Raw genomic sequence first — 26,073 nt, forward strand, 5'->3', positions numbered from 1 at the left:
CTAAACCCACGGCCCACTCATAGGGGTGTCAGGTCCCAAGATGAAAGGGATCAGAGGAAGGCAGGTGCTTGGGTGGGGTGCAGCTGCAGCCCACACTGGAACAGGGCTGGGCTGGCTGGGGTGGCAGAGGTGACAGCTGAGACCTGTTCCCTGCATATTTGGGGCAACCCCGGCACCCAGGGCCCTTCAGGCTTTCAATGTAGCTCCTGGGAAGTGGGAAAGTACTTGGGGGAGAACACTGCTCTGGCAGCCTGCTGGGTTTGGACCTCACCCCACCCTCCACTCAAGAATGCCTGTGGGCAGGCCTCTCAGGCAAGGACCCTCATGGGTACTGCCCAGAGCCAGGGGCAACCTGAGGAGTCTGGCACTGCTGCCAGATGAGGGAGGCCCGGCCTAGGCCCAGCACCAGGCAGATGTGGGTGGACACAGCAGGGCGTCACTCAGGGCAGAGATTAGGGCTGTCCTGAGGACGGAAGCTCAGTCCACTGCGGCAAACCTGGGCAACTGGAACCAGACAAAACCATGTGCACGCAGGTCTCTAGGGCTTATGCGTGGACTCCTCTTGTGTGAGCCACAGCTTTCCAGGGCCCAACATGGTCTTTCGGAGGTCAAGGTGGGGGTCGGGACACTACACTGGCTCTCTTAAGCCAGGAGGGGAGGGGGCACGATAAAGGCTAGCCTGGCAGAGGACGCAAAGGAGAAACAAGACCCAGGTAGACATGAATCTTTACTTAGAGAAAAGCGAAGGAGCTGGAAACCCACCAAGGGTGGGGGCTGCAGTGAGGATGCCTGAGGCAGGGGCACAAACACGGGGTACAACAGTATCAGGGGATGCACTGGTCACCGAAGCCGTGGGAGAACACTATAAAGAGAAAAGGGGCAGAGGGTTTAGAGCCCATGAGCCTGGCATCCAGGACCCCCATCAGGCCACCTAGGTAGGGAGAGGTGCGAGGCCGCTTCCTCACCTCACTGAGGTTCCAGCTTCCCAATCACCTGTCCCCCCACCCCAGTCCAGGAACCCTATCCCGCCCCTGGGACCCGGCTGCGTCTCCTGGAACCCCTCCCCACCTCCCCACCCAAGATGTGCTCAGAATTTTGGGTCGGCGAGGGAAGAGTGCGGGGAGATGTGCCACACAAAGGTTATGGCTGGCAGGATGGACAGCCTCGAGGCTGGGGGCAGGTAGGGCAAGGAGGAGGGTCCCTTTCTCAGTAGTGGTGGCCAGAGACAGACCACGGAGCTCGCCGGTGTCCTGCAGCCCCAGACACACCTACCCTGGCCGGGCCACGGCAAAGGCAGAGGCAGAGGCAGAGGCGGTCACTGGGGAGCCGGGGGCGGCGCGCTCCCGGCTGCCTTCTGCTCCTCCTCCTCCCCCGGGACCGAGGAACTCCCGGGCGGGTAGGTGGCCGCCGCCGCCTGGGTGGGCCGGTTGTGCCCCTCCTTAGCGGCGCGGTAGTTCCCCCCCCAGGCCACGGGCATCTCGGTGCCGTGCTTTCGGCTGAGCGGGTAGGCGCCGATGGCCGCCAGGATGCTGCGGTGGCGCTCGGGGTCCATCTCGGTGTAGTACATCTCCAGGGTCAGCGGCGTGCAGATCTTGTGCTGCAGGAGAGGCCGGGTCAGCGGCACGGGAGGGGCGCCCGGGGAGCGAAGTCCCCCCAAATGACACCCCGCCACGGCACGCATGCCCCACGTCATTCGTGCCGTGCGCCGGAAAGGGCCCCCAGTGGCGCATCCCTGTCTTTCCTACTTTGCGCAGCTGGGTAGCCCTGTGGACCATCTGTCTAAAGGCATTTACTTCTGCCATCATTTCAAGCCACCAAGGGCTGGCTTCCAGTTCCAGGTTCTTGGAGAGCCACAGAATGAGTGCCAAACACAGGCAGTCTCTGCTGCACCCCAGGGCCCAGCCCCTAGGTTCCCACTTACCCGGAGCAGGAAGCCATCTGGGCAGGTGAACTGGTCATACCAGATGGCCTTGTACATGATCAGGACACAGCCTAGGAGCGCCATGGCGAAGGCGATCATCCGAGCTGTGGGCAGCTGACAGAGGAAAGGACAAGGGGTTAGGTGTGAGGGAGCCTTGTGGGGCTGGGGCTGGGCACAGGAACACTGGCCTCCTGACTCCAGGTAGTCAAAGTAGCCTTTTGGAAAGGTCAGCATCAGGGTGGAATGTCCAGGTACCACTTCTTGGGGTCAGGCTTTATTGGCAGCCCCTCCTCTGGGATGCTGGAAACTTCTGCCACCTGGTGAAATCCACATGGCCTTTGACCCAGCAGGTGCCTGTAGGAACAGCTGGTGGCTGCAACATCACTGGAGGTGTTGGGCACTGGACCCTGTAGAAGGCTCACCAGGCTTCCAAAGGGGCCCCCAAGGAGGGAGGTGCATTAACGTCAGCCTCAGATGTGCTTTGGAAAGCAGGCCCGGGGTGGGGTGGGGGTCTGTCACAGAAATGATAGTTTCCCCCTGCAGGAGTGGGGGACCTGTGGCCTCGGGGCCACATGTGGTGTACGGCCTTTCAACTGAATCCAAATTTTACAGGATAAATCCTCCTCCCTCTGCTAGCCCCTGTGGGTGGAGGGTATGTTACCCTGCGCCCTTCCTCAGGATGACTGCAGCTCCCCTTCTGGCCCTCCAGGTCAGGAAACTTCTTTGGCTGGTCTGGGGAGGACAGCTGGTATTCCGTCTGAGTCTTGATCACCACCTGGGAGAGAACATGGCATGACCTCCCCAGGCGGCTGGCGAGGCCCTTGGACAGCCCTCAGCTGGGAGGGGAGGAGCTGTGGTCAGCAGAGGTGAAGCCAAGGGAAGGTGATGCTGTGCTTGTGCTGGAGCTGTGGCAGCCCTCGGGCCTAACTAGACTGCTGGTGGAGTCCCTCTTTCTGCCAGCTGCCTCAACTCTCAGGGTGCTGCTTCCCCTGCCAGGAACCCCCACTTCTGTGGACCCACAGCTTGGTCTCCTTCTCCAGAAGTCTGTCCTGACTTCTTTTCTAGCACCCAGAGACTTGAGGCCCTAACCCCACATGTGTGCTCCCGAGGGGCAGAGCTGCAGTAGATGCAATGGAATCCACTCTCATTGCTTGAAGGTTGCCCTTAGCCGGCAGGACTGGTTCCCCACACCACAGTTCCTGTTCAATAGCTGGCTTTCATGGGCACCGCTGTGGGTCCCCTTCACGCTCCAGAGCTCCTTGTGGGTCCAGCTGGGCTAGGCTTGAGCTGAGCTCTATGCATCTCACCAGTTTCTCCTGGAAGCCCCCCTCTCTTGGTTACTTGCCCAAGGACCAGGACTCCATCCCAGAGGAGAGGGGTGGAGTTGTTGCTTGCTGGTCCCCATCTCTGCCCTAGTGGGCCTGGCTGGGTGTGGTGCTATTTTCAAGGTTCTGTGTGAGTTCACATCAGCCTGCATCTAGTCTATACTTGTTACAGACGGGGAGGGGGCTCTTGAGGTCAGGCAGTTGACCAGAAGGTCACACCTTTGCTCCCAGGGGGACCTGAGAAAGCCCCCCACCCCACCCCGCTCCACTAGCTCAGGCTCCTCACCTGGTCAGAGAATGGTGGCTGAAGCTGGCTGACGTCCAAGGGGCTGATCAGAGGCACACTGTCTGTAGCAGCCCCATCCTGGTCCCCCGGGTCTTTGCTTGGCTTCCCTGAGAAGCTGCAGCCCAGCTTCACCATGGTGGATGACAGTCCTGGTCCTGGTCCTGGTCCTGAGACAGATACAGGATCACTGCCCACAGGGCACCCTGTGGATGCTCACACCAGAGGACCCCAGGCTGGTCCCAATGCTCCTCACACCAGAGCCTGGGACAGCCAGGCTTCCTGGGGCCGACCCAGTGGGTCCAGCCAAAGACTTCTGATCCCTTCTTGACCCCAAGTCCTTCTGGACCCACAGCAGTGAAGAGGGGTGTGCACCAGACCACTGATTGCCCAGGCACAAAAGCAGAGGAGTCTTCCACCAGCCAGCTGCTCTATAGGACCTTCTAAGGGCAGCAGTTACCAGTAAGATCCTAGAAGGCAGTTAGGCTGGCAGACTTAGCATATGAAAAGAAAGGAAACCAGCTAAAATTTGAATTTCAGATAAACATCCATACTTTTTTTAGTATAAGTACATCCCACACAATATGCAATATGGGACATAATTTATACTGAAAAATCATCCATTGTCCAAATGAAACTCAAACATAACAGGGCATCCTGTCTTATCTGGCAGCCCTGCCTCCCTCCTTACAAGGGAGTAAGAAAGACTACCAGGAGAGGGCGTCCTCCCATAAGCCCAGCACCAACCGCAGAACACAGTCTAAGGGCTGCTGAGGGCCATGTATCCTGGACAAGTGAAAACCACAAGGGGTCACAAGTGAAAGGTCAGTGAGAAGATAGTTGAGGGCCCTGTGTATCCTGCAGCCCTGTGGCCTGGAGCGGGGGATGATGTCTCCTGACACTGGGTATGTCAAGGGTGCAAGGCCCCACCTCTAGGCAGATCTCTCAAGGAAGGAAATGCAGCAAATGACCTTTAAGCTGATGAATGGAAAAGTAGAAAAGCAAAGTATATTCACTCAATCAACAGAAGAAACAAAGGTCTAATGTCCAGTAAGAAACTAAATCTGTCATTAAAACTTCTCACAAAGAACTCCAAGCCCAGTCAGCATCACTGCTGAATTCTAACAATTATTTAAGGAGGAAATGATGCAAACATCATGCAAAATTCTTCCAGAGAAAAGGACAAGGGCACACTCACCAGCTCACCAGGCCAGCAGAGCCTTAGTTTCCTAACTGGCAAGGACAAGGGGAGAGGAAATCATAGGCCCACCTCACCCACAAACATCAGTGCAAAAACTCCAAGTGAAATTTGAGCAAACAAGTCCAGCATGATAGAAAGATAACACATCAAGACATGTTGGATGTACTGTAGGAATGAAATTTGATTTAATATTTGAAAAGCAAGCAGGAGCACAGTGGTGGTTCACACCTGTAGTTCCAGCTACTTGGGAGGCTGGAACAGGATCACTTGAGCCCAGGAGTTTGAGGTTGCTGTAAGCTGTGATGCCACAGCACTCTAGCTAGGGCAACAAAGTGAGACTATCTCAAAAAAGAAAAGTGAGTTCAGCAAGGTTGCTGGATTTAAGGTATTCAGAAATCAATTCTATTTCTATATATATTTAAAAGAAAAATTAAACAGTATCAAAATATCAATGCTCAGGAACAGTCATAATAAGAGGTGAGCAGCTCTCCAGTGTGGAAAGCCATGCAGCATATTGATAAGAACAAAGAAGTGCTAAGTCCCCTAAATAAATGGAAAGGGGCATGTCAGGGATTTTGGACATCTCCATGTTGAAACATGGGCCTCCTCCCTCAGAAATGTTATCTAAAGAACGAATGAATCTTAATCCACGTCCCAACAGACTTTTTTTCATGAACTTGAAAAACACTGATATTTTATATGGAAGGCAGAGGGATGAGAAAGCACAGGAAAAGAACTAGAACAAGGAGTCTTGTCTGCTTGGTGCTGGGCTGGTTGCACAGCAGTAAAGCTTAGTGTCCGGATGGCTGTGTGGTAGACAAAGTCCCGAGCCACACACCTACAGACACCAACCCTGAGCTGCAATAGAGGTGCCACTGCAGAGCCTCTCAACACACTGCTGTGTATATCAAAAATGGTGAACTTCACACCACACATGAAAATCTAATAAAACATCTCAAAGATAACACAGCAGATTTTTCTTGTCTCAGGGAGGGAAAGATTTCTTCAGTAGGACAAAGAAGCACTAATCATAAGAGGAAATATTGGTAAAATGACTACATTAAAATTGAGAAGGTCTGTTTATCAAAGCATAGCCTTCAATGAATGAAAACAGAAATCAAGACTGGACGAAGGTATCTGCAACCCACAAAGGCCTGTGTAGCTTGGATGGTGTCCCCTCACTCCCAAAATATGTGCAAATCCTAATTCCTGGTTTATATGAATGTAACCCTACTTTGAAATAAGATTTTTGCAAATGCAGTCACAATAAGGTGAGATCATGCTGAATTTGGTTGGGCTCTAAACCTATGACTCCAGTCCAGGAGAATGCCAGGGCAAACATCAGAATGATGCACCAGAAACTGCAGGCTTTGGAGGGAGAAGGGCCCTGCTAACACCATGGTTTTGGACTTGTTGCCTCCCAACTATGAACTATGGAAGAATAAATTTCTGTTCTTTTAGGCCACCAAGTTGTGGCAACTGGTGACAGCAGCTCTAGGAAGGCCAGGTGCCCACCAATCGGCTAGGGGATCAATTTCTTGTCCTGTAGCCCCTAGGCCCTACTGGGGGTCCCAGGCGTGGACAGCCCCACCCAATGGGAGGAGAGCCCTTATTGTGCAGTCTTCACCAGAGGCTGCCAAGTGTGTACACAGGTAGGTAGTATCTCTACGTGGAAAATGGTGAGTATGTGAGGGTGGGGTGGGAGGGTGTGTGTATGTGGAAGGTGTGTTTCTGTGGATGTCTGTGTGTGGAAGTGTGAGTGTGTGGCAGGGTGTGTGGGAAGTGTGCGTGTGGGCGGAGCCAGGTAGGAAAGCTGCTCGGTAGGGGTGCGGAGGGAAAGGAGGAGCAGGTAGCAGCCCCTCCTGGACTCCCAGCCTCCATCCCACCTGCCCTCTTTCCTCCGCGCCCCGGGCCCTTCCGGAGCTGTCCCGCCCACATGCCCCAGGCTGGGAGGCTCCTCTTCAGGCGGGTCGCCAAGGAAGGGTGGCGCGGGAAAATCGAAGGGGCAGGAGCTCTTGGAGGACAGACAGGAAAGTGCCCCAGTGGAGGACGACAAAGGGCAGCAGGGCCGCAAACCGAAACTTGAGGGTGGTGGCCGCAGGCCGGGTACAGCCGGGGTTGGGGGGGTTAGGTGCCAGCAGGAGGTGGGGTTGGGGGTCCGCATGGAACCCAAGGCAAACCCTGCCTTTCCACAGACCGGAGCGTGGAAGGGCGCGGGAGCCGGTCCCTCCGAGAACACCCGCCAGTCTCTCGTACCGGGGCCAGCAGACAGGCTCTCCCCCAACCCCCGGGAGGCCCTTCCCCACGAGGAGCGCCTCCTACCGGCCGGGAACCAGTTCCGACTCCATTAAACAGAGCCGAGCTCAGGGCCATTTGACGTTATTTTGGGTTTCTATGGCAACAGAGACAGGCCTCTGAAGCTGCGTCTCAGTGAGGACCAGAGGATCCAAGCCAGGGCCTCAGGCAGAATGCGGGCGGACTGTATGTGGCCCCCAACACTCCTTTCCTTTGAGGTAAGGCCGCCCAAGACTGGCTGGGCTAACACACACTACAGACTCAGAGCTTCCCGGAGTTAGGGTGCTCTCTCCGCACCCCCATGTTGCATTCGCGTCTTCTGGGGGTCCTCTGCTGCCCGCTCGCCACGCGCTCCTGGCGGGGGGAGGCAGTGCGCGCCCCCTCTCCAGAGGCTGGGGGACACAGGATGCTAACGAGTGGGGGCTGCAGAACCTTAGCTCAGGTTCTCCAGCGCTCGGCCTGAGGTCACGTCACAGGCTGGCTTGTACGCACACCCGCTACCCTGGGATGCTGCGTCACGCAAGGAGGCGCGCGCTCTTGCGCGCGGGCGTGGGCTCCTGAGGGCCGGGCATGAACACCGAGCACGCGCGCAACTGCGGATAGCCAAGGTTCGCCGAGTCCCTACCTGGACCCTAAAGCCTCCCGGCCCCAGGCCGCCCACCCCTTGCCACCCCTCGCAGCTTGACGCCTGGTTCAAGGGCCCCTGAACTGGGATTCCACCCCAGCCCTGCGGGGCCAAAAAGAACCCCCGGGCAAAACTGCTCCCAGCTTCCCGCCTCCCAGCCACCTGTGGCCTGGCATTCGCAGCCTGCGGCAGGTGGTTCCCCAGGCTTGCCCCCTCCCGGCCTCCTGGCCATCTTCTGCCTGTCACGCAGCCCCCTCCCCCACAAGCCTCCCACTGCGATGCGAGTGAGGATTCCTCTATGCTCTGGCCCAGCGCCCCTTCGGCGCCCCTCTTCTCAACCCTGTCCCCCGTTGCAGACAGGTAAAGGGGATCTGAGGTCCCGCAACCCCTGCCCACCTCCTACTCGGGCTGCAGGGGTAGAGCCAGCTCACAAGGAAGGGGCTGTATTCACCACGGTAGGGTCTGCAGATGTCCAGCACACCCACCCGCTCCCCTGCAGCTCCGTTCTGCCCGAGATGGGGAATCCGAGCAGTACGTCGGGTCTGCGCAACGCTGGAATCCAAGAACCCTCCTGAACGTCCAGGCTGCGACTGGTCCACCGGTCCCCCCTGACGTCCTGGGAAGCCTGGGAACAACTCTCCTCCTGTCAGCAGGGTCGGAGACCCCAGTAGTAGAAGCCAGCTGTGGCTTTACCGGCCCTCGGGCCACTGCAGTGCTCTCGCACAGGCGCCGCGCACTCAGCTCACACCCTTCCCGCACACCTTCACTCACGCACGCACTCGAACCCCTCGCCCCCACGCCAAGCAGAAATGTGGAAACGGCTCACAGGCGGTTCCAACGGACAGCTGCTGCAGGACGCGGCCGCGGGAGGACAAGGATGCGGATGTGGATGCGGAGGATGCGGTTCCAGACGCTTCGCAGCCAGGGGGGCGGGGGAGGGGCACATCGAGACTGAGGCTGCAGTTGCCATGGAGACGCCGGGGAAGGAGGGGCCGCAGCTCTGCTGCTGCCTGGAGCCCCTCCCCCAGCTTCTGCAGTCGAAGCAGCTGTCAGATCCCTGCCCTGGCCACCAGCCTCACACCCGCACCCCTGACACACACCCCTCTGACACTCCCACACACCCCTGACATACTTTCCCACACTGACACCCCAACACACACCCTCGAACATACCTCTTACATGCATGCCTCACACACTAACTTCATGCGCACAAGTGACATACACTCTTCATACACACAAACACCACATATCTCACACACATGCACCCTTACACACACAGGCTCTCTCACACACTCACACCACCTCGCCGCCCAGGGGGTAGATAGCCCTGCTGAGGCCTGGCTGCTCCCTGGTGCAGGGTCTCCTGGTTTGGATGCTCCAGCTTCACCTCACCACTACCCCTTTTGGGCAGCTGGGGTTAGGACTCACCCAGTGGCTCTGAGCCCCTTCTAGTGGGTCAGCGTATGAATCTCCTGCGCCTCCCTAGGGGCCAGCCTTACCTGTCTTGGGTGCCTGTTGTCCTGGCACCCACACGAAGGGGCCTTGCCGAGCCAGTGAGTGCTGAGTTCTGGCGGTCTCTGCAGGCCTGACACGGGGTCCTCGGGACACCCGGACACGCTCAGAGTCAGGGTTCCCTCTGGATAGTATCCGGTCTATGAATGTACCAGGTATCCGCTGGTCATTTGAATTGTCGCTGTTTTGTCTATTATTTATAGTGTTGCTGTGAATCGTCTTCTTCAAGTCTTTGGTGAATGTGAGCTTTCATTTCTTTTGACCAGATGCTGAGGAGCGGAATTGCCCAGCTGTTTGGTACGTTTACATTTAACTTTAAAAAAATGCTAAAATGTTTTTGCCAAAGTGGCTGCAACATTTTACATTCCTGTCAGCAATGTGTGAGAGCTTCACTTTCTCCACAACTTCATCACGTTTGTTGTTGGCTTTTCTCACCATTGCCATCTGGTAGCCTAGGCTGCCATAACAAATTGCCATAGAAGGGGTGGTTTAAACAACAGAAATCTGGGTACATGTCGGATCTACTAGTATAGAGTATAAATGTCTTAACACAATAATAAAGTAAACGAGATGAGGTATGTATTAATCAGTGTGATGTAAGCATTCCTAATTCTATATGAAATCAGCACATTGTACCCCATAATGCATTAAGTATATATGATCTATGTGTTTATTATTTAATAAAAAAATTTAAAAAATAAAACACAGAGAGAATAAAAGACTGAAAAAAAATAAACAACAGAAATCTCAGATCAAGGCACCTGACTTGCCCAGGGCCACCTGCTCCCTGTGTCCTCACATGGTCTTCCCTTTACACACATCTGTGTCCTCATCTCTTCTTATGAGGACACCAGTCATGTTGAATTAGGACCCACCCTAATTATCTCATTTTACCTTAGTTACTTCTTTAAAAACCCTCTCTTGGCTCGGCACCCATAGCACACAGGTTACGGTGCCAGCCACATACACCGAAGGTGGTGGGTTTGAACCCGGCCCTGGGCCAGCTAAAACAACTGCAACAACAAAAAAAAATAGCTGGTGTTGTGATGGGTGCTTGTAGTCCAGCTACTTGGGAGGCTGAGGCAAGAGAATTGCTTAAGTCCAAGAGTTGGAGGATGCTGTGAGCTGTGACACTGTGACACTCTACTGAGGGCAACAGAGTAAGACTTTGTCTCCAAAAATAAAATAAAATAAAATAAAAACTCTCCCTTTTTTAACTTGATTACCTTTGAAAAAGCAAACAATATACCCCCCATAGTCACACATGGTGGGGTTAGGACTTGAGCATATATATGAATTTAGAGGGATACCACTCAGTCCTGGCTCTGACTATAGTGACATCCCACTGTGGTCCAAATGCACATCACTCTGTTATGATGATTCTGAGCACCCTTTCCTGCTATAATAGCCATGTGTTTGTCTTCTTTGGTGAAATATCTGTTCAAATGTTATGAACATTTTTTCAATTGGGTTATCTTTCTATTATTGAATTGTAAGAGTTCTTTATGTATTCCAGATACAAGTTCTTTTCTTTATTTTAAAATATTTAATTAACAGAGACTGTGTATAGTCAAGGTATACAATGTGGTGATTTAACAATAACTGCATAATGATTACTATAATCAAATTAGTTAACGCACCCATCACCATCTGTTCTGTACATTAGATTCCCTAGAACTTGTTTAACTTATATAACTTGAAGTTGGTACCCCTTGACCAACATCTGCCATTTCCTCTTGCCCCCACCCCACAAGCCGCCCCTGGTCAACAGCCCTTCTACTCTGCTTCTGTGAGTTCAGCCTTTCTAGATTCCATATGTAAGTGAGATCACGCAATATCTGTCCTGTGTCTGCCTCATTTCACTTAGCATAATGTCCTCAGGATTAACCAATGTTGTGGCAGGTGTCAAAATTTCCTTCCTTTTTAAGGACGAATAGCTTTCCATTGTGTATACATATCAAATTTTCTTTCTCTATTCTTCCATTGATGGGCACTTCTTGGCTACTGTGAATAATACTTCAGTGAACATGAGGGTACAGATATCTAAGAAACGGAGTTGCTAGCTGGTATGGTAGTCCTATTTCTGATTTCTTACAATCAGCCAATCTATATTGCACCAATAGGGTACAAGTGTTCCCTTTTCTCCACCCTCTTACCCACATTTGTTATCTATTGTGTTTTTGATAATAGCATGCTAACAGGTGCGAGGTGGTATCTCATGATTTTGATTTACATTTCTCTGATGATTAATGATATTAAACACTTTTCCATATATCTGTTGGTCATTCATATATCTTATTTGGAAAAATGTCTGCTTAGGTCCTTTGTGCATTTTAAAATTGGATTATTTGTTTTGCTTAAGGTTGTGTGAGTTCCTTATATACTTTGGCTGTTAGCCCCTTATCAGATATATGGTTTGCAAATATTTTATCCCATTCCATGGATTGTGTTTTCAAACTTTGTTTCCTTTGCTATGCAGAATCTCTTTAGATTGATGTGATTCCACAGGTTTATTTTTGCCTTTGGTGCTTGTGCTTGGGGTGTTATATAAAAAAAAAATTATTAAGACCAATGTCCAGGAGCTGCTCCCCTGTATTTTCTTTCAGGAGTTTCATGGTTTCACATCTTACACTTCAGTCTTACTCCATTTCAAGTTCATTTTTGTGTATGGTGTAAGGTAAGTGTCCAGCTTTATTCTTTTGCATGTGAGTTCTGGATATAATATTTACATATATTGTACATATATTTATCATCAAATAAATATATGATTTGCAAACAATCTCTCCCAGCATATAGCTTGTCTTTTCACTTTTTTTTTTTTTAAGACAGAGTCACCCTGGGTGGCGCCTGTGGCTCAAGGAGTAGGGCGCCTGTCCCATATGCCGGAGGTGGTGGGTTCAAACCCAGCCACGGCCAAAAACCACAAAAAAAAAAAAAAAAAAGACAGAGTCACCCTTGGTAGAGTGCTGTGGTGTCACAGCTCACAGCAACCTCAAACTCTTGGGCTTAAGCGATTCTCTTGCCTCAGCCTCCCAAGTAGCTGGGACTACAGGCATCTCCACAACACCTGGCTATTTTTTCTTACAGTTGTCATAGTTGTTTAGGTGGCCCAGGCTGGGTTCAAACCCGCCAGCTCCAGCATATGTGGCTGACGCCCTAGCTGCTGAGCTACAGGCACCGAGCCTCTTTTCGCTTTCTTGATGGTGTCTATTGAAGTGTGAAAGTCTATAATTTTGATGAAGTCCAGTTTATCAATATTTCTCTTTTATGAGGCTGGGCGTGGTGGCTCACACCTGTAATACGAGCATTCTGGGAGGCTGAGGTGGGTGGACTGCCTGAGCTCAGGAATTCAAGACCATCCTGAGCAAGAGTGAGACTTGCCTCTAAAAAATGCAGCTGCCTGAAGTCCTAGCTACTTGGGAAGCTGAGGCAAGAGAATTGCTTTGAGCCTAAGAATCTGAGGTTGCTGTGAGCTATGTTGACATAGCCCTCTTCAGAAATAACACTCTGTAAAAAAAAAAAAATTCTCTTTTATGGATTGTGCTTTTGGTATATTTCAGAATTGTTTACCTAGCCCAAGGCTATGAAAATTTTCTCTTTTTCCCCAGAAGTTTTATAATTTAAACTTTTACATTTAAGTGTCTGATGCATTTTGAGTTAACTTTTGTTTACAATGTAAGTTAAAGTCTAAGTTTATTTTTTAAAAACATGGATATTCAAGGTGGCGCTTGTGGCTCAGGGGGTAGGGCGCTGGCCCCATACACCAATGGTGGTGGGTTTGAATTGGGGCCCGGCCAAACTGCAACAACAACAACAACAAATGGATATTCAATTATGTCAGCACCTTTTGTTGAAAACACTAATATTCTTTGTCCAATTGTCTTGACACCTTTGTCAAAAATCAGTGTCCATGTATGGGTTTATTTCTGGCCTCTTAATTCCTTCTCACTGATATATCCCTCCATCCTTATGCCAGGCATTTTCTTTTTTTTTTTTTCTTTGAGACAGAGTCTCACTCTTGGCTCAAGCAATCCTCTTGCCTCAGCCTCCTGAGTAGTTAGGACCACAAGCAGCAGCCACAGTGCCTGACTAGTTTTTCTATTTTTAGTAGAGATGGGTCTCCTTCTTGCTCAGGCTGATCTCCAATTCCTAAACTCAAGTGAACCATCTGCCTCCACCTCCCAGAGCAGTGGGATTACAGGTGTGAGCCACCGCACCCAGTCTGAAATACCTCTTTATTTGGATATTCTTTTGCTCAGCACAGGTTTTCTATCCCTTTTGTTAAATTTATTCCTAAACATTGTGCTATTTTCAATGCTTCGATGGTTTGAGTGTGTCCCATAGGGTTCACATGGTGGGAATGTGGTCCCAGCTGGAGGCAAGGGATTCATGCTGTTCTCTTAGAACTGGCTGCTAGGAGGTAGGGCTGCCCCTCATGCATGCCTATTCTGTGAGCGCTTACTGGCTCTTTGATTTTAAGCCATGTTATGATGCCACCCAAAAGCCCTTGGCAGGAGCTGCCTCCATGACCTTGGGCTTCCCAGGCTCCAGAACAGGAAGCCAAATAAACTACTTTTCTTTGTTAATTACTGGGCTCAGGTATTCTTTTATAGCAACAGAAAATACAGAAATGCTATTGTGAACTAAATTGTGTTCCTAATTTCATTTCAAATTGTTAGTATAGAGAAACACAACTGATTTTATTATATTAATCTTGTATTCTGACTTTCTAAACTCATTTATTTTTACTTTTTTATTTTTTTTGAAACAGAGTCTCACTACATCACCCTGAGTAGAATGCCATAGCGTCGCAGCTCACAGCAACCTCCAACTCTTGGGCTCCAGAGATCCTCATGCCTCAGTCTCCCAAGTAGCTGGGACTACAGGCACCTACCACAACACCTGACTATTTTTTTGTTGCAGTTTTTTAGTTGGCCTGGGCCAGGTTCGAACCTGCCACACTTGGTGTATGTGGCTGGCACCGTAAGCACTGTGCTACAGGCGCCGAGCTTCTAAACTCATTTATTAGTTGTTTTGGATTTTTTTTTTTTTGAAAGAGAGTCTCACTATGTCACCCTTGGTAGAGTGCTGTGGCATCACACCCAGAGCAACCTCAAACTCTTAGGCTTAAGCAATTCTCTCAGCCTCCCAGTAGCTGGGACTACAGCTACATTGTCTGCCACAATGCTTGGCTATTTTTTTTTTTTTTTTGTGGTTTTTTGGTGGGGGCTGGGTTTGAACCCGCCACCTCCAGCACATGGGACCGGCGCCCCACTCCTTGAGCCACAGGCACCGCCCCAAGGCTATTTTTTTTGTTGCAGTTGTCATTGTTATTTAGCTGGCTGTGGGCCAGGTTCGAACCCCTCAGCCTCAGTGTATGTGGCTGGTGCCGTAACCATTATGCTATGGCGCCAAAGTGGATTATTTATATTTATTTATTTATTGAGACATAGTTTCACTTTGTCTCCCATGGTAGCGTGCCATGGCATTATAGCTCATAGCAACCTCAAACTCTTGGGCTTAAGAGATCCTCATGCCTCAGCCTCCCAAGTAGCTGGTACTACAGGTGCCCACTACACTGCCTGGCTAATTTTTAAAGACGGGGTTTCACTCTGTCTCAGGTTGGTCTCAAACTCCTGAGCTCAGGCAATCCACCCACCTCAGCCTCCAGAGTGCTAGGATTACAGGCCTGAACCACTGCGCCCAGCCTGTTTTTGGATTCTTTAGATATATGAGATCACATCATCTATAAATAAAGACAGTTTTACTTTTTCTGCTCAAAGCTGCTCTCTTTATTCATTGTTGTACCAGCTGGAACCTCCAGTAAGGTGTTGGATAGAGGTAGCGAGAGTGGACGTCCTTTTCCTCTTCCCAACCTTAAGGAGAGGGCTGTTGGTCTTTCACCATTAAAAATAATGTTTGCTATAGTTTTTTGTAGATGTTGTTTTGTCAGGGTTAGAAAGTTTCCTTCTAGTCCTAGTTGGTTGGAATTTTTAAAAAATCATAAATAGGTTTTGGATTCTGTCAGAGGCTTATTCCATGTCTACTAAAATAACCATGAGTTCTTTGTCCTTTATTCTATTAATTGTGAACTAAAATAAAACCTTAAACCTCCCGACTGACTGAATGGACCCCCTCTTGGCCAAAGGAACCCCAGAAGTACCCTACAGCTGAAATTCTGCCATTAGAAGGGTGATCAGACACACCTCCTCATGTCCCCTTCCCTTAGAGAGGTCCACTGTAGCCACGCAAGACAAAGCTTGAACCACATGTGCAGGTCATCAGCTTACTTAACAGGTCACATCAGTCTGGCTGGGTGTGTGTCTGGTAAATGCTGATGGCTTGTCTCTGATTAGCAAACTTCCTTATCTTTTTTTTTTTTTTTTGACATTATTTATTTATTTTTTTATTAAACTTCCTTATCTTAACTGAAAACATTCCAAGCCTTTAGACAAAGCTCCATTTCTTTAACCAACTGCAAATCCAAGAATCTTTAACCCAGCTATAACTTGTGAGCCCCACTTTGAGATGCAAATCCATGTGTGCCCTCCGTGTATGGATTTTTTACTTTATCTGTAATTCCTGTCTCCATGACATGTAGAAAACCAACTGTGACCAACCACCTACAGCGAGACCCCTTGCTTAAGGCTGCTTGGGCATTGCTCTCCAGGTCCTGGTTGCATAATTTCAGCTCAGAATAAAGCTCTTTAAATTATTTTACAGTGTTTGTGCTCTTTTCTGTTGACACAGTATAAAGTAATACATTAATTGGTTTTTGAATGATCAACTTTCCATTCTTGGATAAATTCCTTTTTATGTTTATGCTGAATTTATCTAATATTTTATTAAGGATTTTGTGTCTATGTTTAGGAAGAATATTGGTCTATAGCAGTGGTTCTCAACTTTCCTAATGCTGCGACCCTTTAATATAGTTCCTGTGGGTCACGACTCCAAGATCTGGTCCATGGTTTTCTTTTCTCACACAGTGTCTTTGCCTAGCTTTAGGTGTTGGGGTAATACTGGCCTCATGGACAGAGTGTTCTTAACTCCTCTGTGGTTTGTGAAGGGCTAGAGGTGTCCCTCTGCAGACAGTGCCTGCTGGTCTCCATTGCATCTGGTAAGAAGTCAGCCGTGTATCCTGTTGTTGGTGCTCTGTACCCAGTGACTAGCTGTTTTCAAGATCTTCTCTGTCTTTGGGTTTCAGCAGTTTGGCCATGATATAGCTTTCCATTCATCCCACTTGAGGGTCTTTGAGCTCATTGGATCTATAGGGTAATGCTTTTCATCAAATTCAAAAAAATTTTGGTTATTTCGAGTCTTTTTCTGTCCTTTTCTCTCTTTGTGAGATTGCATAAATATGTACACACAGGCGACTCTGTGTGTGTGCACCTGCATACGCATGGCTTCACATGTGTGTCTGTGTGTGCATGCAGACGACTCCACATGTGCATATCTCTGTGTGTGCGTGCACACAGTGACTCCATATGTGTGCATGTGCACTTACCACTTAATATGGTTCCACGGGTCTCTCAAGTGGTGCTCATTTTTCATCTTTCTCCTTTCTTTTCTTCACATTGGATAGTTTCTATTGATCTAGCTTTTTAATGTAAGTTAAAGATATTATATACCTGAATATGTCTTCTATTAAGCCCTATTAGAGATACTTTGAATTCTGATATTTCCCCCACCTGAGGGTGGCTGTTGCTGTTTCTGTTGTTTTGCTAGTAGTTTTCCTGAACTAAATCTGCGGTGTGCAGGTATACTGACACCAGGGCCCGGCCCTCCCCTTGCTCACATCTCTGGTGGGCCTGTGAGGGTGGGGAGCACACTTGGTGTCAGGCAATTCTTGAGGCGCCTTCACTTCCCCAGAGCATCTCCTGGCTCCTCTGTGGTGTCTGGAGGCTGGCAGGCACCATGGCATCCTCACCTGTGATGTCCATGTTGCAGGTCCACTGGCCTTCTGGTCATTGCACAACCCAGCCAGGGGCCTGGTTCCCTGAGCCACCGGCCTTCCTACGGCCTCCTCAGTTGAGCCACTTCCCACTGCTCTGGGCGGTATGGGGCAACTGAGCCAGAAGGCCACAGGAGCCCTGTGCTCTGCCTGGGCTCAGTAGTTTGTCCCAGTCACCACTCCTTGATTGCTCCGTGCCCTGGATCCTCACTGTGTTCCCTTGGAGGCCCCCTTCATATGTGTCTCTGTGCACACTCTGCTCCAAGCCTCCAGCAGCAGGAGGGTGGGGGAAGAGCAGTCCAAAGCCAGGCACTGGTTGGGGGGCCTTTGGGCTGCCAATAGCTCCCTGCCATCTGTGCTCAGTTGGATATGGCTGGTGGCAGTGGTGGGAGATTAGTGGGATGGATGGTGAAGTGGGTGGGAGGGAAGCAAGGATCCTGTGTGGGGTGAGCCAAGTCTGATGCTGACGTGGGTGGTGGATGGCTTGGCTTGGGTATGACAGGCAGGTGGGGCTGGGGCCACGTGGTATCAGGAGGTTTGTCGTGTCTACCTAAAGAAAAAAGCTGAGGCAAAGAATAGAATTTTAAAGAGTTTGCTTGAGCCAAAGAGAGGACAGCTCTTTCCAAGTTGCTGTTGGGAGGGCTCCCTCTGCCTTTGTCACAAGCAGGTTTTTAAAGGCAAAAGGAGATAGGGACTATCCAGCTGTGTTAGGACTCTCCTTGCTCATGGAGGTGACACTGATTAGTGACCTCCGTGAGCTGTGGTGTCCAGCCTGTGGCTCTGTCAGATAGGTTCTTGTCTACCTGGTGCCAGCCAGTCCAGAAGCCACAAGGAATGTGGACTTACAGGGGAGCTCCGCTCAGGGGGCCTGAGGCTGCCTGGCCCAGTGCCTCTCCATCTCACGTTCCTCAGATCCAAAGTCTCCTTTCTTCCACAGTGAACCCCCAAGGGAGGCAGCTGGGGTTCTGCCTCCCAGGCTGGAGTGGGCTGGGTGGCTGTGGATGCAGTGGCCTCGGCAGTGCAGTGTAGGATTCTGACCGACCTCTGTCCAGACACGCCCTTGTGGGGCAATATAACCCCTGAGGCCTGGGAGGATGGGCCTGGTGCCTGGGTACTGCTCAGCAGCTGCAGCTCCTTCAGCGCACCTTCTGTACTACACGGGCCCCCAGACATGAGGAGGTAACACCCTGAGCCCCAAACCCACCCCATAAACCTGGAGGGGTACCTATCAGGCCTGGTCAGGACAGTATCTATGAGGGAGGGGCCCTGATTATCTGAGGTCTGTCTCCACACTCTGCCTGCAAGGGCAGCCCCTGTGGCCCCATGTGTGTGTGCACCTGTGCATGCCTTGTCCCCTTGGGTTCCTGACCCAGTGGAGTATCTACCAGGGACCTCTGGGGAAAGGAGAGGAGGCACCAGACCCAAAGCAGGCTAGTCTGCAACACCCAAAAGAAAGGGGAACCTGAGAAGATATGAGGTGGCTGGGTGCTGGCAGGGGCTGGAGGCAGGAGCCAGGTGACCTAGGGCTGTCACTCAGGATGCACTCGGGCTCTGGCTGGACTCTGGGATCAGAGGCTGTTGCCCTCCTGTGGGGTCCCCCCTCCACCTCTCTTCTCTGGGGCTTCCTTTTCACTCTCTTCTTCTCTGGGGTCCTCATTCCCCCCCAGCTTCCCTTCACCCTCTCCTCTCCTATAGAGTCCCCTCTCCTTTTTTCTCTTCTCTAAAGCAGGGCCCTTCACCCCTCTCTTTCTGGGGGTTCTCCTTGGGACCCCAACTTGAAGCAGAAGCCATGCATCTCTGTAGAAAGGTGGGCTCTGTGTGCTTGGGGGCCTTGGGGACACTTTAGTGTCCATAGCTGTCTGTCAGGAGAGGGACCTCAGGCACCTCTGTCCACCCCAGGCTGTGTGTCTCAGGGGCAGTCTCTCAGGGTGGCCTAGGGAAGCGTGGCAGTGGGGGTGGGTTCCAGAGGCCTGCCTCAACCCCCTGCCCAGCGTCACAATCAGCCTCTGCCTGGGAGACGCCAGGCCACTGGAACTGTCCACCCTGCCTTCTGATTTCCCTGTGCGCAAGGTCACCCCTACCCTGAGGACTGAGTCACTCAGAGAAGGAGCAAAGGTCTTTTCTGTGGTCCCCTCCTCCTTCTCTTCTCCTTTGGGAGGCTGTGGCTAGGCCACAGGGCATCCCAACCCTGTTGATCCCTCCTGGACCTCACCCTAGACCACTACCTGCAGCTACAGAGAGAAACCTCCCCAGTAGGGCCCAGAGCAGCCATGTGCACACACCACACACACACACACAGAGCACACACAGGTGCACACAGCACAGGTACACAGCACACACGTGACATAGCACACACATGTATATAGTGCATGAACACATTTACATAGCACATGTGTGCACACATCCCACACAACATACACACGTACACAGCACACATACACCCCACATGTGCACACAGCCCCTCCATCCTCCCTATCCCTTCCCTTAACCCCTCTTCCCTCCTTTCAGCCTCACGCTCTCCCTTCCCCCTAGGCTCTTCCTGATCACCGGCCTGGTGGCTATGCTGCTGCAGGAGGCAAGCATGGCCCCAGCACCCCAGGTATGTGTGGCTCCTCCTGCCTAGCCCCCACTCTCAGAGGCTACCCTCTGCCCTGGCCAGCAGGAAACACTGAACAACAGCCCTATCCCCTCCTACCCCCAAGTGGGCCTAGGAGAGATAAAGGGGGGCCATACTTGGCTATGCCTGCCTGTGTGCCAAGGGTCCTCAGGGCACAGGGTGGGGCCTCAGGATGAAGGGGGAGATTGGCTTCAGTGATGCCAGGTGACCCCAGGTTGGGGAGGTGGGCCCAGATATATGTCTAGGGAGGCTGACCATTTGGGACAGGCTGGCAGCCTCATGCCCTGGCCAGCTCTCAGGTGGCTCTGCTTTGCCCACAGTCCACAGCCCCAGGTGCCCTCTGCCCTCACCCAGGACTGTGTCCAGGCAACAGCTGTGACTCTCTCTTAGGTCCCTGTCAAGTTCCAAGTCAGACTCAGGGCTCATGAGCAGGACACAGAGAAGTAAGTTCCCAAGGCCTCCTTCTCTGTCCCCTGGGTTGTGCTACCTCCCCCAGTTCCTTTCCTGAGTGTGGGCTGCACTGGGATGGAGAGTGGGACCTGACAGGAGGTGGCTCGGTTCTAACAGGGAGCCAGGGTGGGGGGCTCTAGGGTGGTCTCAGTCCTGGACCGGGATTTTCCTCTTATCCCTCATGCTCAAGAAACTCTTCAGTGGAGAGTCCACCCTGGCCACATGGCTCAGGGATGTGGAGGATGCCTGGCCAGATGTAGCTCTTGAGAGGGGCCTGGGCTTGTCCTGGGGCTGCTGGTGGAGGGGGCAAGGTAGCTTCCTGCTGTACCCAGGGTGGTCGGCGCCCTCCTAGGGGAGCCAGTTATGTTCACCTGCCCCATCTGTGTGGCACACTGACCTTGCTGTGCTGGCAGGGCCTGGGGCGCCCGTGTGCTGGCATCTCTGGAGAAGGGGCTGCTGCCTATACTGAAGCTGAGGGTCTTGGCTGTCAACGAGGAGTTGCCAGGTCAGGGCAGGCTATCCCTCAGTCCCTTAGGGGTGACTTGGACAGATGGGCCCTTGGGAGGCTGTGGAGGGGAGGGTCTTTGGAGGGAAACTGAGGCTACACCTTTTTCTGCTTGTTGTTAGGCACCAAAGCCTGGGTGGAGCCTGAGGATATCCTGGGCCGTGTCTGGAGTCCCCTGCAGGATCCTGAGCCAGACCATGACAGCTTATACCATCCTCTGACTGAGGACCAGGGAGGAGCCAGGCCTTGGCCGAGGGCACTGCCATCTCGCCAGGTGCTCCCGGGACCAGAGGAGGACCGAGACCACATCTACCACCCTGCAGAGGGGCCCGGGGGGCCCTGATTGCCCTCCTAGCCCTGCCCTGGGGCCCAGGCTGTCAGGACTCTGACCTCTGCCCAGAAAAATAAACACCTGTCAACAGCAGCAGGAGGCCAGTGTGCCTCCAATACCAGTGCCCTGGGACCCAGCCTGGTCTGTACAGAGAAGGGAGTCCCAAGGCTGCACAAGGACCAGCTGGGCCTCAACTCTCAGAATGTTGTGCTCTCCCAGGCCTTTGGCTTATATGTCGTGAGAGATGAGGAAGCTGTTAGGAGTTGGACCTAAGAGTGCCACTGGAACTAGTGTCAGCAGTAGAACAGCCTTCCCTGGAGTCCCCGAAGAAAGGGACTGAGAGAGCAGGAAGGGGGATGTGGCTGAGTTGATGGCTGCTTGGGTGCCTAGGTACTCAGGCATATAAGTAGGCATGTGGTCAGGTGGACAGGTGCCTAGGTGCTCAGGTATTCAGGTGACCATGTGCTTGGGTGGAAAGGTGGCCATGTGCTCAGGTGCCCAAAGCTCGGCTGCCCATGTGCTCAGGTGCACAGGTGAGTGGGGCAGGACTTGGGTCCAGCATGTAGACTTTCCATTCTCCTTATTTCCTGGGCAGTCCTCCAGTTCTAGCGAGTGCCAGTCCCCCTGTACCAACCACAGCACAGGTCCAGGCTGCTCCAGGTGTCCCCATACTGTGCACACACTGGGTATGTGTAGGTGTGCCTGGGGCTTCTTCATGGCCACCTTGTCCCTATGGTAAGAGGAAGCATCTGGTGCCAAACCTATGGGCTGAGCCACACACATTTACCAGCTCTGGTGGCCAAGACAGAAAGGAGTGACAGAGAGGCTGCCTGGATGCCGACCCAGGACCTGGGTTTGCCCGAGTGTCTTCTTGTGCTCCTCAACTCCCTGCAACCCCCAGCATGTGTCCAGCTGTCCTGGGACACGCCCAGATTCCCTGTTTGAGGGCCTACAGGCCTCAATGCTGAGTCATCTCACCCAGGGCTGAGATGTGGCTGCTCCAATCTGTCCCAGGCAGGGGCCCCATGGAATTCTGGGTTCCTGAGCCACTTCCCTCGGCAGGCCCAGTGGCATCTGTGGCTAGGGCCCCTGGGGGCCTTTCCTCCACCTTCCAAAGGGCCTAGTGAGTGTGAGTGTGAGGCTGAGTGAGCTGGGGGGCTTGGGGGTGTGCAAGGACACAGAGGGACGTGACCGCCAGCTCAGCCCCCGTGGCCTGAGACCTGACAGAGTCCATGGGGTAGGGGGCGGGGGAGCTCACTCACCAAAAAAGGAAGTTGGGGAAAGGAGGAGGCAGAGTAGGTCTACAAACTCCCCAAACACTCACCTGCACACTCACCTCAATCAGTTGGGGGTGCCCAGGCCCTTGGACAGCACTCACCTTGGGCAGCCTTTCTCAGCTTTCAGGTGTCCAGGTGACACTTCTTTGTGAGGTGACACCCTCAGGTGGAATCCACCTGCTGGGGTGTAGCCCCAGCTGCAGTGGACCGTGGGGTCCCTGGCACTTGCCCCTGGGGCTGCAGCCACCCTCTGGCTTAGGGGACACAGGTTCTCCAGCCCCCTAGCCAACAGCGCACCCCAGCTCTCATTCCTTTTGACCCTTGGGGTGCCCCATTCTACAGCCCTCCTGAGAGGCCAAGGGCAGAGTGGGCCAGGGTTATCTCAGGGGCCTAAACACTTGGTTAACCACAGAGCCCTCCTGGTAGACATGGGGCCTCCACCAAAGGCACTGGCTAAGGATTAGAAAGACATTGGGCACTGAACTTGTGCCCAACTTCCTGTATCCCGAAGGCCAACTCAGGACCCAAGTGGGCAGCTGCTTCTGACACAGGCCCCATCTATCTCTAGGCCCCTGTTCATCTTCAGGCCTCTGACCCCTGTCTATCCCCAGGCCTCGGCCCATCCCCAAGCCCCTGTCCATCCCCAGGCCCCTGCCCATCCCCAAGCCCCTGTCCACCTCCTAGGATTTATTTTCCATGTGGATTTCCCACTGGAGGATTCATCAAGGGTGGGGCTTGCTGCTCTTTGGGGAACCAGTAGACTCCCTTGAGCTCAGCACCAAAGAAGTGTGAGTAGAACAGGGACTTACTGAATACTGACCAGCAAATCCCCATGGGGAGGGAGATGTTAAGGGTGGCCAGAGAACCTGTGCCCCCATCAGCATCCACACTAAGCTCTCTCACAGGACTCCCAGAAAAAAGAAACCTTTGGTCAGTTCTAGGTGCTGGCTGCCGTAAAATGTCTGACTAGTCATGAGTGGGGCCTGGAGAACAGCCCTCCCTGGCCAACAGCTACCTCTGACTTCCAGGGCACATGTTTCCTGGGGAGGGGCCTGAGGTGGGGGCCGGAGGGTCATGGGGGTGGGGCTGGGGGTATTGGACAGCCAGACTTTACGCCTTCAGCCAATGCTGTGGACATGTCCAGTAGGAGGCAATGGATGGGAGTGGAATTCACCTTACATGTACAGCCTCCCCAGCCAAGCAAGGAACAAATGCCAGGATACCTAGAGGCCCACTGTCCCTTCTTTCACCTTGACCTTGCCCCTGCCCCTGAGGCAATGTCTTGACTTACGGCCGAACTCCAGCTGCCACCACTTCCCAGGTCCTGAGATGGCCCCTCCCCAGAGCCCAGCATCTGCTACTTCTCTGCTAGACACTGGGCTGTGTGGCCAATGCTATTGCCTTAGCCCTCATTCCTGCAGTGATGTGAATGCTTCCAGGCTTGGCAGCTCTTGGAAAGTTCTGGAAATCAGTGTATATGTGAAAGATGACAAAGCCACAGATGTCTCCATGTTGAGCTGCTCTGCCTGGGCGCTGGTCCACCAGGAAGCCAAGTAGGCCACTTGGCCAGCACCCAGGCAGCAGAGAGAGCTTCCCGGGGCAGGTGGGGCACTGCACAGAGCCATCAGGGCAGTCTCTGCTCCAGCCATGGGTGGAGGGTCCTTGCTTGTGCCCCAGAGCTTCATCTCTCAGCAAGATATGAGGGAGAGCCAGTCCTATAGACATAGACCAACACTGTCAGCTGGGGAAGGGACTCCCAAACCAAACCAAAGCCCCCAAACAATAAGTGGGCCAGAGCTCAAGTTAACTGAGAATGAGTGGAAGTCTCACTCTGGGGCTCAGCTCAGGGTTCCCCAGCTGCTGGGCAGTCAACATCTAACTGTCTCCCTGAAGTCACGGTCCCTGAGCTCTCCCAAGGCCTGGGCCAGTGTGAGACTGGAAGACAAGATCCACTTGCCCAGGTCCTGGGGTGGGCTGCCTTCCCTGCCAGCTCTCAGGCCAGAATTGTGGACACAGACCTGAGTTGTGTGCTGAGTCCCAGCTTGGCTTCTAGCCAGAGCAAGTCCCCAACAGGCTTCTCAAAACTGGCCTCATGGAACTCAGGTTCCATTGCTCAAAATCAAACGACAGATGCTGGTGCCAATACACATGAAAAACTAAACTAAGGAATGTATTTTCCCAGTTTTAAGATCTCCTTTCTCGAGGGTTAATGGTTAGTCACCTGGTGTAAGCCTCACTTGTGCTTAAGCAAATGAGTATCTCTACCTCTGTCCATGTTAAGGAAACCAGCCTTCCCAGTTCTCCTTCCCAAGGGAGACTCCCATTCAGCCCTGTGGGCCTGAATCAGGTGCCCTTTGCCCCTGTTCCTGTAAATAATACGAGTCACAGTCCCAACCCTGAGGCTCATCCAGAGGGCACCTCCGGAGAACTTCTCTCCCTTCTGCCCAGTGAGATCACAGAAGCCACTGCTCCCTTCTATTTGAATGACTTGAATGAGTGGACTCCTGACCACAGTGTGAGAGGGCAGAGTTAACACCTGCCAGACAGGCAGGACTGAGGTGCTCATGTGCCAGCTTTGCTGTCTAAATGCAACGTGAGGTGCTCCGAGCTGGAGCTCCACAAAGGTCACCTCATCTTAATGCAGACAGGTGTTCAGTCTGAGTTCTCCAGGGTGGGGGCTACCCCAGCCTACCCCAGTCCAGAGCCATGCCCACATCGAGGTATAGGGCCAGGTGGAGGAAACACCTGTAAATGGCATCTGGCACCTGCACTGGGCCAAGGTAGGTTCCTCAGGGGGAGGAGGGTTCCAAAGCTTGGCTCCGGGATGGGCCAGGATTGTTTGCTGTGGTCTCCCTGCATTGTGGTGACCGTGCTATGACACGGTGACTCCTGAGGGCTATCTGGACATGAACACACCTCATTGTGGGGTGTGTCAGGCCTCAGCCCCTCCACTCAGGCAGGGCTTTGCTTTGGTGTGTGGCCAGCACCAGCTGAGTCCCTGGGGCTCATGGGGTGCAGGTGGGGACTCTGGGCAGTCCTGGCCCATTTGTTACCCTGAGGCTGCTGAGGGTTGGAAGCCCTGACCCAGAGCAGCAGTTATCCCCATCCAGGAGTCCAAAGTCATTAAAGGAACTTTGGTGGGAAAGTGGCATCTCTCAGTCTCTGGGTACCTGTGTTCTAGACCTGCAAACCTCTTGGAGGGTGGCGCTAAGCCTAGTGACTATTGCACTCCCTCCATGCACTTCCACTGCCAGGCTCCTCTATGTTTAAGGCCCACTGGACTCTGGGAAGACCCTAGATCACAGGGCCTCCCTCAGGCCTGCTCCTTCTGCATGAGTCTTGAGTACAGACCCCACGGGGTCAGATGGCAGCACCCCCAACCTCAGACTCCCCCTGGCGGGAGTGCTGGGAGGATCACAGAGGAGCCTGCCTCCCCACTGCTGCTGCTCCTGTGCTCCCTGCTGGAGGCCCAGACATCTGGAGGCCCGGTGTTTCCCTCAAAGTGAGACATCAGCACAGCGCTCACCATAGTCCTCCATAGTGGTTCTGACAGAGGGAACGGGGACGCAGCCTAGTGCCTGTTACCACGGGAGTAAGTACGTTGTGACATATCCCAGTACGAACATCAGGACGTTCAAAAGACAGCTGGCAGCAGTGTCGCTCATCAGTGAAAAGAGGGGAAGCTCAGACATCCACCACCGCTGAAGTCTGAGGGCAGTGTCCCAGCTGGGGCTGGTACTACAGAGCACCACATGGCAGTTCTCAAACCACAAACACCCT

General features: G+C 52.7%; 2 protein-coding genes and 1 long non-coding RNA gene across 4 annotated transcripts; 2 read left to right on the forward strand and 1 right to left on the reverse strand.

Annotated features, from left to right (window-relative positions):
- Positions 1 to 715: 715 nt before the first annotated feature.
- On the reverse strand, positions 716 to 8,607 carry CALY (calcyon neuron specific vesicular protein). 2 transcript variants are annotated; one of them, XM_053584475.1, is made up of 6 exons: positions 8,477 to 8,607; positions 3,533 to 3,699; positions 2,583 to 2,696; positions 1,922 to 2,035; positions 1,273 to 1,597; positions 716 to 862 (listed from the first exon to the last, which is right to left on the reverse strand). In XM_053584475.1, the coding sequence occupies exons 2-5, from the start codon at positions 3,665 to 3,667 to the stop codon at positions 1,316 to 1,318; spliced, it is 645 nt and encodes a 214-aa protein (XP_053440450.1). In that variant the 5' UTR covers positions 3,668 to 3,699; positions 8,477 to 8,607; the 3' UTR covers positions 716 to 862; positions 1,273 to 1,315. The 2 variants fall into 2 exon arrangements, with proteins under 2 accessions (XP_053440450.1, XP_053440451.1); XM_053584476.1 differs by lacking the exon at positions 8,477 to 8,607 and adding an exon at positions 8,136 to 8,449.
- Positions 6,641 to 11,840, forward strand: LOC128581513 (uncharacterized). Its single transcript, XR_008378862.1, has 3 exons — positions 6,641 to 7,243; positions 9,429 to 9,459; positions 11,769 to 11,840. It is a non-coding gene; the product is annotated as an uncharacterized LOC128581513 (long non-coding RNA).
- Positions 11,841 to 17,076: 5,236 nt separating this feature from the next.
- On the forward strand, positions 17,077 to 21,139 carry PRAP1 (proline rich acidic protein 1). Its single transcript, XM_053583532.1, has 6 exons — positions 17,077 to 17,217; positions 18,063 to 18,292; positions 19,646 to 19,712; positions 20,121 to 20,173; positions 20,594 to 20,685; positions 20,808 to 21,139. The coding sequence occupies exons 1-6, from the start codon at positions 17,077 to 17,079 to the stop codon at positions 21,026 to 21,028; spliced, it is 804 nt and encodes a 267-aa protein (XP_053439507.1). The 3' UTR covers positions 21,029 to 21,139.
- Positions 21,140 to 26,073: the final 4,934 nt, after the last annotated feature.

Source organism: Nycticebus coucang, chromosome 3, assembly GCF_027406575.1.
Source record: "Nycticebus coucang isolate mNycCou1 chromosome 3, mNycCou1.pri, whole genome shotgun sequence".
Lineage (NCBI taxonomy): Eukaryota > Metazoa > Chordata > Mammalia > Primates > Lorisidae > Nycticebus > Nycticebus coucang.

Excerpts from the sequence above, each read along its gene's own strand:
- CALY (XM_053584475.1), bottom strand. The coding sequence starts at position 3,667 with ATGGTGAAGCTGGGCTGCAGCTTCTCAGGGAAGCCAAGCAAAGACCCG. Across the intron at positions 2,697-3,532 it reads AGCCACCATTCTCTGACCAG|GTGGTGATCAAGACTCAGAC; the intron begins GTGAGGAGCCTG and ends GTTCTCTCCCAG. Across the intron at positions 2,036-2,582 it reads ATCCTGAGGAAGGGCGCAGG|CTGCCCACAGCTCGGATGAT; the intron begins GTAACATACCCT and ends TTCCTCTGTCAG.
- PRAP1 (XM_053583532.1), top strand. The coding sequence starts at position 17,077 with ATGGCATCCTCACCTGTGATGTCCATGTTGCAGGTCCACTGGCCTTCT. Across the intron at positions 18,293-19,645 it reads GGGCCCCCAGACATGAGGAG|GCTCTTCCTGATCACCGGCC; the intron begins GTAACACCCTGA and ends CCTTCCCCCTAG. Across the intron at positions 19,713-20,120 it reads GCATGGCCCCAGCACCCCAG|GTCCCTGTCAAGTTCCAAGT; the intron begins GTATGTGTGGCT and ends ACTCTCTCTTAG.